This window comes from Cervus canadensis, chromosome 1, assembly GCF_019320065.1.
Source record: "Cervus canadensis isolate Bull #8, Minnesota chromosome 1, ASM1932006v1, whole genome shotgun sequence".
Classification (NCBI taxonomy): Eukaryota; Metazoa; Chordata; class Mammalia; order Artiodactyla; family Cervidae; genus Cervus; species Cervus canadensis.
The window spans coordinates 126,277,976-126,293,120 of NC_057386.1; the positions used below are offsets into that span (position 1 = coordinate 126,277,976).

Below are 15,145 nucleotides of genomic sequence, written 5' to 3' on the forward strand. Positions count from 1 at the left end.
TATTTTACTTTATTTGGCTGTGCCAGGTCTTAGCTGTGGCACATGGGATCTTTAGCTGTGGCATGTGAGATCTAGTTCCCTGATCAGGGATTGAACCTGGGCCCTCCTGAGATGGGTGTATGGAGTCGTAGACACTGGACCGCCAGGGAAGTTCCTAGTATTCATTCCTGCAGCAACCATGTGAGACAACACATAGGAGGTTGTGCCAATCAGAGGAGTTCACCCAAGCCTTGGTATCCAGGGTTTTTAGTGGGGATCAGTCATGTCTGCATGAAGTCCACACAGTTATTCAGCAGCCCATTCCACCTTGCAGAGGTCAAACTGAGGCAGTATGACTCAGTTCCCCAGGCAAACAAAATCAGTTCACCATAAATCACATTTTTAGCGTAAACTCCCCAGCGTGACCCAAGGGCCCAGGTCTACAGAGATGCTCAGATCAGCCAGGATGTTCCAAAAGCTTAAAGGTCATCACCTGGGAACTGGTTCAGGGCTAGCCTTTTCGTTTTTTTAAAGATTTTTTTTTTTAAATTTTTTTTATGCTGACCATTTTTAAAGTCTATTGAATTTGTTACAGTATTGCTTCTGTTTTATGTTTTGGTTATCTGGCTGCAAGGCATGTGGGATCTTAGCTCTCCAATCAGGGATCAAACCAACATCAACCGCATTGGAAGGTGAAGTCTTAAGCACTGGACCACCAGGGAAGTCCCAGGGCTAGTCTTGAGCGCCTTTGGAATGTGTAGGGTTTGGACAGCCCAGGCCTGCTGGGTCAACACTTCACTGCACAAACCCAGGGAGAGTTCATAAAGTTAGGACGGACCCATTTGGCCTGAGCTGTGCTAATTGAAATTATGCTCAGTTGCCCCATGAATATGCCTCCCAGCAAAAACCTGAATTCAAGACGGGCTTGTTGCAATTTGTGGTCCAGAGAAGCTTGATTAGGACATTGCCCAATTCAGTTTATTCAAGTGCTGTAGTGGCCATTTGGTGGAAGAGTCAGGGTTAGAGTTCAGCCTCTGAGTGAATTTTATTTTATTTTTAAAGTAATTTTTTTATTTGGCTGCTCCAGGTCTTAGTTGCAGCATGTGGGCTTGAGTTTCCTGACCAGGGATTGAACCTGGGCACCCTGCATTGGGAGCTTGGAGTCTTAGCCACTGGACCATCAGGAAAGTCCCCCTGGGTGAATTTTAGCTCATGTCTGTGGTCTACTGGGAAGTAAGTTCAGCCAGTGCATGGGGAGAGAGTTCAGGTGTACACAAATAGGTGATTTGGGTGCACGGATATATCTCAGTGTGACTTTTTTGGTCTGTATATTTCAGAAAATTGTTAAGCAAATGATGGAAAAGACATATCTCCAAGTGCGTCGTACTCCTGTTCCTGAGGAGTTTCTGGACCAGAATGTGGTGTTTTTTCTCAGAAATACAAAAGGTATGCTTCCAGTGGGAGTGTGTGTGAGTGTGGGTGTGCATGCAAGTGCATGTGCGTATGTCTGAGACTCAATTTTTACATGTTCTTGAGAAGATAGCTTTTTATCAGTACAGTCAATCCTCATTATTCATGGATTCTATATTTGTAAATTTACCAACTCACTAAAAATTTTTGTAACCCCAAATCAGTACTTTCACTGCTTTCATGGTCTTTGAAATACACATACGGAGTGGGGAAAATTTGAGTCACTAGCATGCATGGGCCCAGCTGAGGTCAGGCAAGGCCATGCTCTGCCTTCTTATTGCATCAAACACTATAGATGAGTGTCTTTATCGTGATCTATTTAGTACCAGGGCTTTTGAGTTTTTGTGGGGCTTTGGCATGATTTCACTGTTTAAAATGTCTCCAAGGTGGGGTGCTGAAGCACTGACTAGTGTTCAGAGTGCAGGAAGGCTGGGATGTGCCCGACGGAGAAGACTCGTGTGTGATGTAAGCTTGGTTCACACGTGAGCAGTGGTGCTACTGGCCGTGAGTCCAATGTTAGTGAATCAGCAATTATGTTCAATAAGGTGTCTGAACAGAAACACACATAAGGTAGTACAGTAAGTCCCCTATGTACAAACGAGTTCTATTCCAAGAGCATGTTCGTAAGACCAATTTGTTCGTAAGTCCAACATAGTTAGCCTAGGTACCTAACTGACACAATCAGCTATGTAGTACTGGGCTGAAATAGATTTATAATACTTTTCACACAAATAAGACATAAAAAGACAAACAAAAAATTTAAAAAATTTAATCTTATAGTATAGGACCTTGACAAGTATAGTACTAGAGCTGGCATACAGGGGCTGGCATCGAGTGAAGAGGCAAGAAGAGTTACTGATGGAGGAGGGAAGGAGATGGTAGAGCTGGAGGATTGTTAGCAATAGAAGATGGAGGGTAAGCTGCCAATTTTACTCACACCTGACATTGATGGGACAGGTTCTTGTTTCTTGCTGGATTCAATTCTATCTATCCTCTTGGAAAAAGGATCCAGTGATGTTTGGGTAGTATTGTATCAGCTATATCACCGATGCTTTTTGTCATGCTTGCTTCTGGACATCCTGGGCTTGAAATAAAGATATGGTTCGACTGTCCACTATACAGTACTCTATAGTAAAGTACACAACACACGCGATGTTGCTTTTCTTTTCTTTTTTTGAACATTGGTGACCCTTTAGATCACGACCTCACCGTTAAGTTCTGAGTTTCTGTACTTTGTTCTTCCCAAATGAGAGGGAGCATAACAAGAAGGAGGAAAGATGACCGGCAGAGGCTTAGCATTAAACAGTTCTTGTTTGAGGAGGGGTCAATCTCAGCTCAGTGCTTCCCTATTTAACAGTAATCACAAGCCAGGAGCAACAATAATCAGCCTTGGCCAGAGGGTGTGGCATTTACCCCGATTTATTACTATTTACTCTCATCATATGTATATATATTTTAGAGGTATCTTTCACTGACGTTAAACTTTCTTTTTCACACTTGGTTTTTACATAATTTCCCTTTAAAATAAATTTATTTCAGTAAAGAAGCATTTGATAGAAAGAAACCTATCAGGCAAAGAATAGTGTGCACATCTATACAGATGCAGGGAAAGGCATGCAGATTGAAGCTTGCGGTGTGTCCCAGTAAGACTCAGAAAAGTGTCCCAGGGCCGTTTGAAGTGTTTACAGAGCTGATTGGTGGTGATTAATTTTTTGGTGGGGTGGGGTGGAGTTGAGGGAGAGGGTGGGAGCGAATACACATCAGAGAAAACCTGGCCAATTCCGTGGTGACTCAGTGGTAAGGTATCTGTCTGCCAATGCAGGAGGCATGAGTTGGATCCCTGGCCTGGGAAGATCCCACATGTCACGGAGCAATTAAGCCTGTGTGCCACAACTCCCGAGCCTGTGCTCTAGAGCCCAGGAGCCCCAAGTATTGAGCCCACGTGCCTCAGCTACTGAAACCTGCATGCCCTAGAGCCCATGCTCCGTATAAGAGAAGCCCCCGCAATGAGAAGCACCAAAGCTAGAGGGGAGCCCCCTGCTCCTTGCAACTAGAGAAAAGCCTGTGTAGCAACAAAGACCCAGCACAGCCAAAAATAAGTAAATAAATAAAAGAAAACCTGGTCAAGAGAGAGACTGTTTCCAATATGTCTTTAAAAAACCCATGACTTGGAAATTCCCTGGCAATCCAGTGGTTAGGACTTGACGTTCTCATTGCTGGGGCCCAGGTTCAATCCCTGGTCGGGGAACTAAGATCCCACAAACTGTGCAGTGGGGCCAAAAAAACCAAAAACAACAATGTCCCCCCTCCCCCCTGCCGAATGCTGTGACTTGAAAGGTACCTTGGTGATGAACTGGGGAGGGTTACTGGGAGTGGAGAGACAGACCAAGCAAAGAGTTCATCAAATGTTTCTAGAAAACCCAAAGTGTTTCTCTCCTTGTCAGGCTGTACCCACTCCAACCAGATCAGTTCATCCCGTGGCCCTCAGGTGCCGCTTGTGTGAACCTCTGAACCACAGTGTGACCCTCAGCATTTGTTTGTTTCTCAGTGAGAAATGTGTCTGGAACATTCCTTTGTATTATTAGAGGAGGAGCTGGTTCCCACATGCTTGGAAATGTTAGCTGTGTCCACCTCCCTCCTCATCTCACTCCCCAAATCTGTTCCTGTCTAGAGACCATCTCTGAGGCGACTGACATGAAGGAAGCTATGGAAATTATGCCCGAAACACTGGAGTATGGGATTATAAATTCGCATGTGCTTGCTCTCCTGAGGGATGTTATATCTCAGGTAAATATGGATGGAAAAAAGAATCTCAGCACTTTTAACAAGTATGGCCATCTGGGAATTCCCTGTTGGTCCAGTGGTTAGGACTTGGCACTTTGACTGCTCAGGGCGCGAGTTAAGTCCCTGGTCAGGGAACTAAGATCCCATAAGCCGAGCAGCTCAGCCAAGAAAAAAAAAAAAAAAAGAAAAAGAAAAAAGAATAAGGCCATTTGATTCATTGATTCCATAAAGAGGTGGTTGGCAACTTTTAGGTTCCAGACATGGTCATGGGGGTTGTTGGTGGAGCTGTGAGCAGGACAGATGACATCCTTGTGTTCTGGCTTATACTGGTGGAAAGACACCAAACATCAACACAAAAACAGGAAACTCTCAGGTAGTGATGGCTGGCTTGAGGAAACGAAACCCTAGTAATGTGATGGAGAGGGCTTCCTTGGTGACTCAGTGGTAGACTCTGCCTGCCAATGCAGGAGATGTGGGTTCGATCCCTGGGTCAGGAAGATCTCTTGGAGGAGGTCATGGCAGACCTCCATACTCCAGTATTCTTGCCTGGAGAATTCCACAGACAGAGGAGCCTGGTGGGCTACAGCCCATGAAACTAGAGAGTCAGACACAACTTAGAGACTAAACGCCAACAGCAACGTGTGGTGTATGAGTGTGAGTATGTATGTATTCAGGGGGTGGCGGTTAGGGACACCTTGTTGGAGAGGTGGCATCTGACCTTTAGATAACCAATAAAAAAGCCCATAAGCAGGCTAATTTACTAAAGATAAGTTATTAGGAAAATGTAATAGGGTGGGAGTAAGGTGGTCATGAAAGACCCCCTCTGAGGAAGTGACACTGGGTTGAGAGGTGGATGAAGTGAAGGCATCAAACAAGTGAGGATCTCGAGGAAGAGGATCCTGGGCAGAGAAAACAGCATGTGCAAAGGTCCTGAGGCAGGAGCAGACTCTGTTTAGTCTACAAACAGAAGGATGACCAGTGCAGCTGGAGTATAGTGAGTGGAGTTTGGAAAGGAAAGTAGGTTTGAAGCATATGGATAAAATGATCTGGTTTGCATTTTTCTTCTCATCATTGTGTGTATAACATATTGCAGAGGCAAGAGCTTAAAGGACCAGTAGACCTAATAGCAGGCTATGGAAGGGTCTGAATGATGGATGATCATTGTTTAGGCTCCAAGTTCAATCAGGGGAGGGACTGGGAAGCAGACAGCATCAAGAATACATTAGGGATGGAGCCAACAGGACTTACTGATGATTTGGATGTGGAGGTTTAGGAAAAGAGCATTAAGAATGACTCCTAGGATTTGAATTTGAGCAACCAGGGGGATATTAGGGTCATTACTGAGATGGAGGGCGTGGAAGGATCTGGGGGGAAAAAAACCCCAAACTCTATTTTGCACATATTAAACTTGAGATGCCTCCTAGACATCCAAGATGAGGTGTGAGGCAGGATAAATAAGTCTAGAGATCAAGGGAGAACTCAAGGGCTTCCAAATATATATATTTTTATTCCATCTATCTTTTTTTTTCTTTGGCCATGCCAAAGCACCTTAGTTCCCTGAGCAGGGATTGAATCCATGCCCCCTGCTTTGGGAGTGTGGAGTCTCCACCACTGGACCATCAGGGAAGTCCCTTCAGCAAGTTTTTATTGAGCACCTATTGTATACTGATTGTATCCCATAGCAGTGATCACCATACTCAAGGTCTGTATCTCACGGACCTTACATCCCAGTCAGGAAGATTCACATTAAGTGAGATCATTGAGAAAATATACAGTCTAACATAGACCATGATAGGAGTTAAGGAGAAAAACGAAGCTGGGATGGAGGTTAGGAAATGTTGGCAGGTGGTAAAGAGGACTTTTGAAATACTGGATAGGGTAACCAGGAAGACTTCAGTGTTGCCTTTTGCTGGGACTCTTGCAGTTGCCTCCTGATAGATTTCTCAGCTTCTGCTCATGACCCTGTACTATATTCTTCACATGTCAACCAGAGAGATTCTTTAAAATATGCTGTTATTTGTACTATCTCAGTTCAGTCGCTCAGTTGTGTCTGACTCTTTGTGACCCCATGGATTGCTGCACGCCAGGCTTCCCTGTCCATCACCAACTTCTGGAGCTTACTCAAACTCATGTCCATTGAGTCAGTGATGCCATCCAACCATCTCATTCTCTGTCATTCCCTTCTCCTCCTGCCTTCAATCTTTTCAAGCATCAGGGTCTTTTCCAATGAGTCAGTTCTTTGCATCAGGTGGCCAAAGTATTGGAGTTTCAGCTTCAGCATCAGTCCTTCCAATGAATGTTCAGGACTGATCTCCTTTAGGATGGACTGGTTGGATCTCCCTGCAGTCCAAGGGACTCTCAAGAGTCTTCTCCAACACCACAGTTCAAAAGCATCAATTCTTTGGCACTCAGCTTTCTTTACGGTTCAACTCTCACATACATACATGACTACTGGAAAAACCATAGCCTTGACTAGACAGACCTTTGTTGGCAAAGTAATGTCTCTGCTTTTTAATATGCTGTCTAGGTTGATCATAGCTTTTCTTCCAAGGATTAAGTGTCTTTTCTTGCTTCGTGATTTTGGAGCCCAAAAAAATACTCTCTCACTGTTTCCCCATCTGTTTGCCATGAAGTGATGGGACCAGATGCTGTGATCTTAGTTTTCTGAATGTTGAGTTTTAAGCCAGCTTTTTCACTCTCCTCTTTCACTTTCATCAAGAGGCTCTTTGGTTCTTCTTCACTTTCTGCCATAAGAGTGGTGTCATCTGTGTATCTGAGGTTACTGATATTTCTCCCAGCAATCTTGATTCCAGCTTGTGCTTCATCCAGCCTGGCATTTCTCATGTTGTACTCTGCATATAAGTTAAATAAGCAAGGTGACAATATGCAGCATTGATATACTCCTTTCCCAATTTGGAACCAGTCTGTAGTTCCATGTCCAGTTCTAACTGTTGCTTCTTGACCTTCATACAGATTTCTTAGGAGACAGGTCAAGTGGTATGGTATTCTCATCTCTTGAAGAATTTTCCACAGTTTGTTGTGATCCACACAGTCAAAGGCTTTGGTGTTGACAATAAAGCAGAAGTAGATGTTTTTCTGGAATTCTCTTGCTTTTCTATGATCCAGTGGATATTGGCAATTTGATCTCTGGTTCCTCTGCTTTTTCTAAACCCAACTTGAACATCTGGAAGTTCATGGTTCATGTATTGCTGAAGCCTGGCTTGGAAAATTTTGAGCATTTCTTTACTAGCATGTGAGATGAGTGCAATTGTGCGGTAGTTTGAGCATTCTTTGGCATTGCCTTTCTTTGGGATTGGAATGAAAACTGACCTTTTCCAGTCCTGTGGCCACTGCTGGGTTTTCTAAATTTGCTGGCATATTGAGTGCAGCACTTTCACAGCATCATCTTTTAGGATTTGAAATAGCTCAACTGAAATTTCATCACTTTCACTAGCTTTGTTTATAGTGATGCTTCCTAAGGTTCACTTGACTTCACATTCCAGGATGTCTGGCTCTAGGTGAGTGATCACACCATCGTGGTTATCTGGGTCATGAACATCTTTTTTGTATAATTCTTCTGTGTATTCTTGCCACCTCTTCTTAATATCTTCTGCTTCTCTTAGGTCCCTACCATTTCTGTCCTTTATTGTGCTCATCTTTGCATGAAATGTTCCCTTGGTAGCTCTAATTTTCTTGAAGAGATCTCTAGTCTTTCCCATTCTATTGTTTTCCTCTATTTCTTTGCACTGATCACTGAGAAAGGCTTTCTTATCTCTCCGTGCTACTCTTCAGAACTCTGCATTCACATGGGTATATCTTTCCTTTTCTTCTTTGCCTTTAGCTTCTCTTCTTTTCTCAGCTATTTGTAAGGCCTCCTCAGACAACCATTTTGCCTTTTTGCATTTCTTTTTCTTAGGGATGGTCTTGATCACTGCCTCCCATACAATGTCATGAACCTCCCTCCATAGTTCTTCAGGCACTCTGTCTATCAGATCTAATCCCTTGAATCTATTTGTCACTTCCACTATATAATCGTAAGGGATTTGATTTAGGTCATACCTGAATGGTCTAATGGTTTCCCCTCCTTTCTTCAATTTAAGTTTGAATTTGGCAATAAGGAGTTCATGATCTGAGCCACGGTCAACTCTCAGTCCTGTTTTTGCTGACTGTATAGATCTTCTCCATCTTTGGCTGCAAAGAACATTGTTGGGGTCCTTTAATGGACCGGAACCTTGTGGTGCAGAGTCGACGATAAGAAAGTGAAAGAGAGAAAGAGAGAGAGAGAAAGAGAGAGAGAGAGAGACAAAAAAGACCCGGGGACCTAAGCTCTGATGGAGCAAAGGTGCTTTAATGATTTTTCTATGAGTATATATAGGCTGCAGTACAAGAAACTTCTTTCGGGAATGATAGAGATCAGAAAACCAAATGTACAGCAACTGTTACCACAAGGTCAGGAGACAATCCATATCTCAAGAAAGGGGAAGGAGATTAAGCTGTTTTGTCCTAAGGAGAATGTTTACTAAAGGAGACTCATGCTTGCCTCACACAATGACCTCAGTCCCTGGGAGCAGCGTGCTGTTCCCCTTGAAGAGGGACAAAGGACTCATGAGAGACAGCACGTAAGAATCCTCCCGTCAAACATTCCCTGACAATTCCCCCTTATTTATTTATAATATTTGTAAGAAGAGTTCTGACCATCAGAGTTTATTTAGTTTTGACAATCTTTGCATGAAGGCAATGGTAGACAACAAATATAATTGTTAAGACAATCACCAAAATTATGGTTCCATATCCAATGCTGTGAGTAAGACTTTGAAACCATCCACGTGGGTCTAGCCCAGATAAATGATCAGCCAATTGTTTAGCTAAAGTTTCCATATCAATGGAAGAGGGCAGATTATTAGAAAAGGTTTCAAATTTTTCTTTTTGTAATAATTGTACATTCAGAGAGGCGTTATCATGTATGTTTTGTAAATGAAACTTGATTTGTTCCCAGTTGTAGGCACTATTATTAAAATGAACAGGAGTAACACAAAATTGAGTAGAATGCCAGTCACATTTTAGCATCACCTGTTTTTGTACATCTGTTAATTGATCTCCAACCCATTCAATGGCTGTTTTCAGTTCCTGTATTTCTTTTTGAATATCCTCATCTATTTGAGACTGAGTGGCCCACATAGTATGAGCATTTTTAGTCCAATTTTGGATAAAATTATGTGTTTGAATTGAGGTTTGTAAAGTAACGCTGGTGATGACAGCAATGGTGCAAATAGTTATTAATCTTATAATGCCAAAAATCAGCCATCCAATGAATCGTTTACATCGCTAGAGCAATTTAGTAAGCAACCGGGAAGCAAGTCCAGCCATGGGACCTTCTTCCCAGGGCCGTTGGAGATTTATTGGTAACCATAGACTACGTCGAGATCGAAGAATTAAAAGAGAATCATATCTTAAGGAAATAGAGGAGTTAAGACAAGTATATAACCTGCAATTTATGCAAGTTACAAAACGTATAGTCTTATTGAATTGTAAGTTTCCTATAGCTATAACAAAAGGAAATGGAACATAGGCTTGTATAAAATATGATCGATTATAGTGAAAGAAATAATTGCTATAGCTATGATTGGTCCCTGTGGAATGTCTGGTCCAAGTCCCAAGTTCTTCGGTGTTTGCAGCAAGTTTTCAGATGTCCCGTTGTTTAGGCCCAATCTGTTTATCAAAGATGATTCGAGGACGAGGTGGGGGCCATTCCATCGTCAAGCTAGCCAAGAAGTCCTCTGTCATGGTAATGTTCCATTGTAGTATTAGTAACCTTCCATGTTACTTGAGTAATATAATCATACATAGTATTGTTAATATCATCTGAGCAGTTCAATAACCACATACTATGGGTTCCCCAATTGACAATTGTATGATTAGCTATAAACATTAATTTTGCTGATTTGGCCTGACATTTGTCCCAATGATCAGGAATATATTTAAAGTTCTTATTAGTGAACCCTTGGCATGTTGTTCTTTGTTCTTTTTTTAATTCTTTCCCTAAAGTTTCAGTAGTATAAACATGGTTTACTGACAAAGAAAGGGCAGTAAATAATCCAAGTAGTGTCCGAAAATCCTTTTCTGGAGTCAGGACGAAAGCCCAAGTTTGTCGACTAATGTTTATACATAATTCTGCTGGGCCCATACATAAAGGAAGGACTTCATAACCTAGAACGATATTAATTAGTTTTTCTTTTTCTTCAGGATGAGAGGGCCCCTCCAGTTCCAAGGAGGGGGCATATGTGTTGACTCATTAGTGGATGTGATTGGTTCTATATCTGTCCATTTTACAACCTACAATAAAAAAGGGGGGTTAGGTATATAAGCCCAGTAAGTGTGATCAATCAGGTCAGCCTGAGCGGGGGAAGCAAAAGCAAGCAAAGCAAGCATAGCGAAGAAAAATATTTTTAGGATTCCGAGGCATTCCCTGTTGAGAAATCAGGTTTTCAGTTTAGTTAGTAAGGGTTTTTATCTGTCCCCAAGTAGGGAGATCATAAGGTCGATGACGTCGAGTGCGGCGTTATTTTGGAAATTTTTAATGTCGCCATGGCTTATACTGGAATTCTTTCTTCCTGGGTTTTTTTGCTGTTTCATCTCTAGTCTGAATGCTGGGGGCCCCCTTAGGTTGAATCTTCTGAAGAGGAAGTCATGTGAGTTCGTTGGATCCATCTGGAGAAATAGAAGCATATCCTTTCCCTGTAAGATTAGTTTCTTAGATTTCTATTGATTAGTTAACCCGTCTTGATATCAAATGGGCAAAGGAAAGGAAGTGTCCTATAATGTTTCAAAACTTCTTTTTTTGTTTGTTTGTTTTTTGCTTTTGTCAAAACATCTCTTTGTGGTAAGTTTAAAAACTATAAAACAAATAAGGCTATATTAACAATAGTTATAAAAAGAGAGGAAAGCGATAATGATGAAAACATTCTTAGGAAATATTTCAGTCCAAAAGAAAAAAAAATCATTCAGAAATCTGTTTGGGACTGGTATTTGGCTGTGGTTTGTGTTATTTGGGGCAAAGGATTAGGAGTAACCATTCAAATATTTTTTCCTAAGTGAAATTATTGAAAATGTGATGCAGAACAACTTGACAAATGAAATGTTGCTCACATCCAAATATATTTGACCTTGTCCTTGAAAAAGAAATGCAGCTTAGCAACTGTTGAGTCTCACTGTTCAGTGTGTTAAAGAGGATGACTACACTTCCAAGACAGACTTGAAAAGAAGGCAAACATTCCACATTTCTGATATTTTTAGGAACAAATAATCCATTCGGGAAATGGTGTCTTTTTTTTTTTTTTTTTTAATGCCATTTTCGCCCTGCTTTAAGAATCCTACACATTGGGAACAGAAATAGTCATACCAACAATAGTTATAGGCTTAAAGACTACATTACACCAGAATCTAGCAAAGTTTGCTCTGGACAAGGAAGACAAAAGTGTTCCTGTGTATTTTCTCTTATTTAATTTTTTATTTGTAGCTACAGTGTGTAATGTGTTTGTCCAATCATGTCTTGTGTTTGTGGACTATGAGGAATGTCTGCAATCTGTTTAATAGAGAATGAATGTAAAAATTGTTTGAACTGCTTAGAAATATAGGCAGAGTCATTGTCTGTTTTTATAGAATTAGGTGTTCTCATTATTGTGAAGTAAGTTGATAGGTGGGTTATAACATGTTGTGTAGTCTTACCTTAGAGAGGTGTTGCCCCTAGAAAAGAAGAATTTGTATTGATCGAGACATGTAAGAAGGAAGAGGAAGAAAGTTCAGGACAATGAGTTACATCAATTTGCCATAAAATTTTCTTTCATTTGTCATAAGCCTTTTTAAAATTCTAGCACTAAATATCTTTAAAAGTTAAAAGGCCAAAACAAAGTATGATAGCATAATAAACAAATCCAATGTTTATTTTAAATAAACATACCATACTTTGTGGTTTTCATTGTGATCCACCCAAGCATTTCAACTGCATTTTCTAATATAGTTGCAGTCTGAATGTATCTGCTGACCAAAGTTAATTCTGTTAAATATTGTTTTCCTAGAATTTTTCTCTTGTTTCCAATTTGGTTTAATTTGGAGAAAGAACATTTGCTGTAGCTAGAACGACAATGAAAAACTAGTCTAGTAAAGTTTATGTAAATACCACTTTATTCTATAATAAATGTTTCAACAATTAAAAAAATATTTTTGTATTCATCATTTTATTTGCCATTTCTTATATCTTTCTATTAAAAGCATATATTTTACTTTTCTATAGCAACCATGAAATGTCTTGTATGTTAGCATTTTATAGACCGTTGAACATATTTCTCAAATCATATTATATTATATATATATCCATTCATATATAAATATATATTTATATTCATTAACAGCTCAAAATCTCTTCAGCTCTTCTGCAAGAAAAACCCCTTTTAAGAGTAAGCCAATGTTCAGCAATTAACGCTTCAAAATCCTACTTCATTTGGAAATGACCCAGCCATTCAACAAACTTCTACTACTTAGTTCAGCACAACTCTAGAAACCTAAGTCACTCCAATCCCAAGAGACGGCTCCAGATTATAGATAATAGATCATTCTATCAAAAATACAATTATTTCTAAGAGCTTATCTAAAAGTTTTTATCTCATCTATATATTTGTGTGTATATATATATATATATATATATATAAAGAGTTACCTTTTTGTTGACAAACTTAGTTTACCTTAAATCAAGGCATAATAAAAGTATTATATAATGTTGATGACTCAAGACATGTCCCAACTAGATTAACAAATAATTATATTTAAATCACATTCACATTTAAATAAACATTATACCCAACATTGAACACCCTTCAGTTCATGTAAAGCTGAATCCAAATAGAGCTCATTAATTCCACACTATCCAAAAACAAAGACATACATTGAGACATAGATAATTTTAGATACATAGGCATAGTTCTCTGTTTGAAATTTAAAATATCCTTTTGTTTTATTTATTTTGAGCTCCACCAATTTGTTAATGGCTGGAGTCCTAGATAGAGTGGGCTGTGTATCCCAAGGACATGATAAGAGTTAACTTAAGGTTTTTTCTTAGGCCTATTTTTGTTTCCCAGGCAGAACTTTAGCTCAAAAAAAAAAAAAAAAAATTTTAACAAGTTAACCTTTTCCTAACTGCACATGCAAGAAGAACCGGTTTTGCAATTTCAAAAAATATTTTATTTTCATCAGTTTCCTCCGGAGTCTAAAGAATATCATAGCCATTCAGTGTCAAAAATATCATTTCTCTTTTTTGTAGCTATAGTATATTATTAATGATATATGCATGAGGGAATTGTTGTCACATAGTAAGTAAAGCCTTGGCTACAAAATTTTGACAAATACTAGGACTGTTATGGAGACGGCAATGGCATCCTATTTCAGTACTCTTGTCTGGAGAATCCTAGGGACGGGGGAGCCTGGCGGGCTGACATCCATGGGGTCGCATGGAGTAGGATACGACCGAAGTGACTTAGCAGCAGCAGTAGCAGGACTTTTAAGCATACCTTGAGGTAACATAGTCTACTGAAATCTTTTATGAGGCCCGATATGATTAGGATAAGGGAGAGAGAAAGTGAATCTCTGCCGGTCTAAAGGGTGTAAAGGTATATTTAAAAAGCAATCTTGTGAATCAGTAATAATAATGTGCCAATTTTGAGGAACAGTAATAGGTGATGGGATCTCTGGTTGCAAAAAAGAGCAAGATTCTTCAATATGTTTCAATTTTAATTGTGTGTTTATAAGTTCTTTAGTAGCTTGTAATTTTTCTTTCATAAGGGGCCATTGCTTTGTCCAAATAGGCTCATAATTTTTCTTAGTTATATTAATAATTGTTTTGTTTGTTAAATGAGCAGTGGCCCCTAGGAAAAATGTGGAATGCATATCTGAGTTTGCCATTGTATAAGTAAGTCCCTTCCTATTAGATTAAAGGGTACATTTATCACATAAGGTTTTAATGTTACAGGTTGGCCTTCTGGTCCCTCACATGAGTATATTTGAACAATTTGATAAACTTCTTGTACTTTAGTTTGAGAAATTCTTGCAATTTGGCGAGAGACCTTTTGTACAGGCCAGGATTTGGGCCATAAATGTTTGGAAATAATAGTAATATCAGATCCAGTGTCGAGGAGACCAGAAAATCTTTTACCATTAATTTTGATATTTATATTTGGTCGGGCATACTCAGATACTAATGATGTCCACAAAGATTGTTTTTGATCTGTACTTTCAAACCCATCTGTCCATACATTATTAGAGGAATTAATAGAAATGTAAGGTAAAAGAAGTAATTGAGCAATTTTGTCCCCCTTTTTGAATTGCCATAGAATCTGAGATGACATCAGAATTTGAATCTCTCCTTTATAATCTGAATCAATTATTTCAGGGTGAACAGTAATTCCTTTAGAAGTCAGACTAGATCGGCCAAGCAAAAGACCAAAAGTTTGTGGGGGCAGGGGTCCAAAAAGTCTGGTAGGCACTCTAGTAGGGACTGCTTGAGGGTAAGGAAAAAATCATTTAGGGCTGGTATATCGACGGCAGCACTGCTGGATGTTGAGGGTTTGAGGGAAAAGATAGAACTTGCCCCTTTTTAAATGATTTTTATCTCCACAGTTAAAGCATCTTTCATTTTCCTTTCTAAAGGTAGTAGCCATTGCCTCAATCAGCATTTGTATCTTTTGAGTTTCTGATCCTAGATTGCAATAAGCTTTCAAATAATCAATAATAATCTTAGTCTCACAAATTGCAGCTATAGCTCTTTGACATTTTTGATTTGCATTCTCATAAGCAAGTAATTTCTCTAGCTGTTTTTTGGTTTCTTCTCCTATTACAGTACGGGAAATAGCAGCTTCTAATCTAG

General features: G+C 39.8%; 1 protein-coding gene across 2 annotated transcripts in view; it reads left to right on the plus strand.

Annotated features, from left to right (window-relative positions):
- DNAH10 (dynein axonemal heavy chain 10) overlaps positions 1-15,145 on the plus strand; it is a 166,133-nt gene that overhangs the window by 8,488 nt on the left and 142,500 nt on the right. For both annotated transcript variants that reach the window (XM_043442362.1, XM_043442368.1), the window contains exons 4-5: positions 1,317-1,425; positions 4,121-4,236. In XM_043442362.1, coding sequence (XP_043298297.1) covers positions 1,317-1,425; positions 4,121-4,236 — 225 coding nt within the window. The remainder of the gene's footprint in view (positions 1-1,316; positions 1,426-4,120; positions 4,237-15,145) is intronic.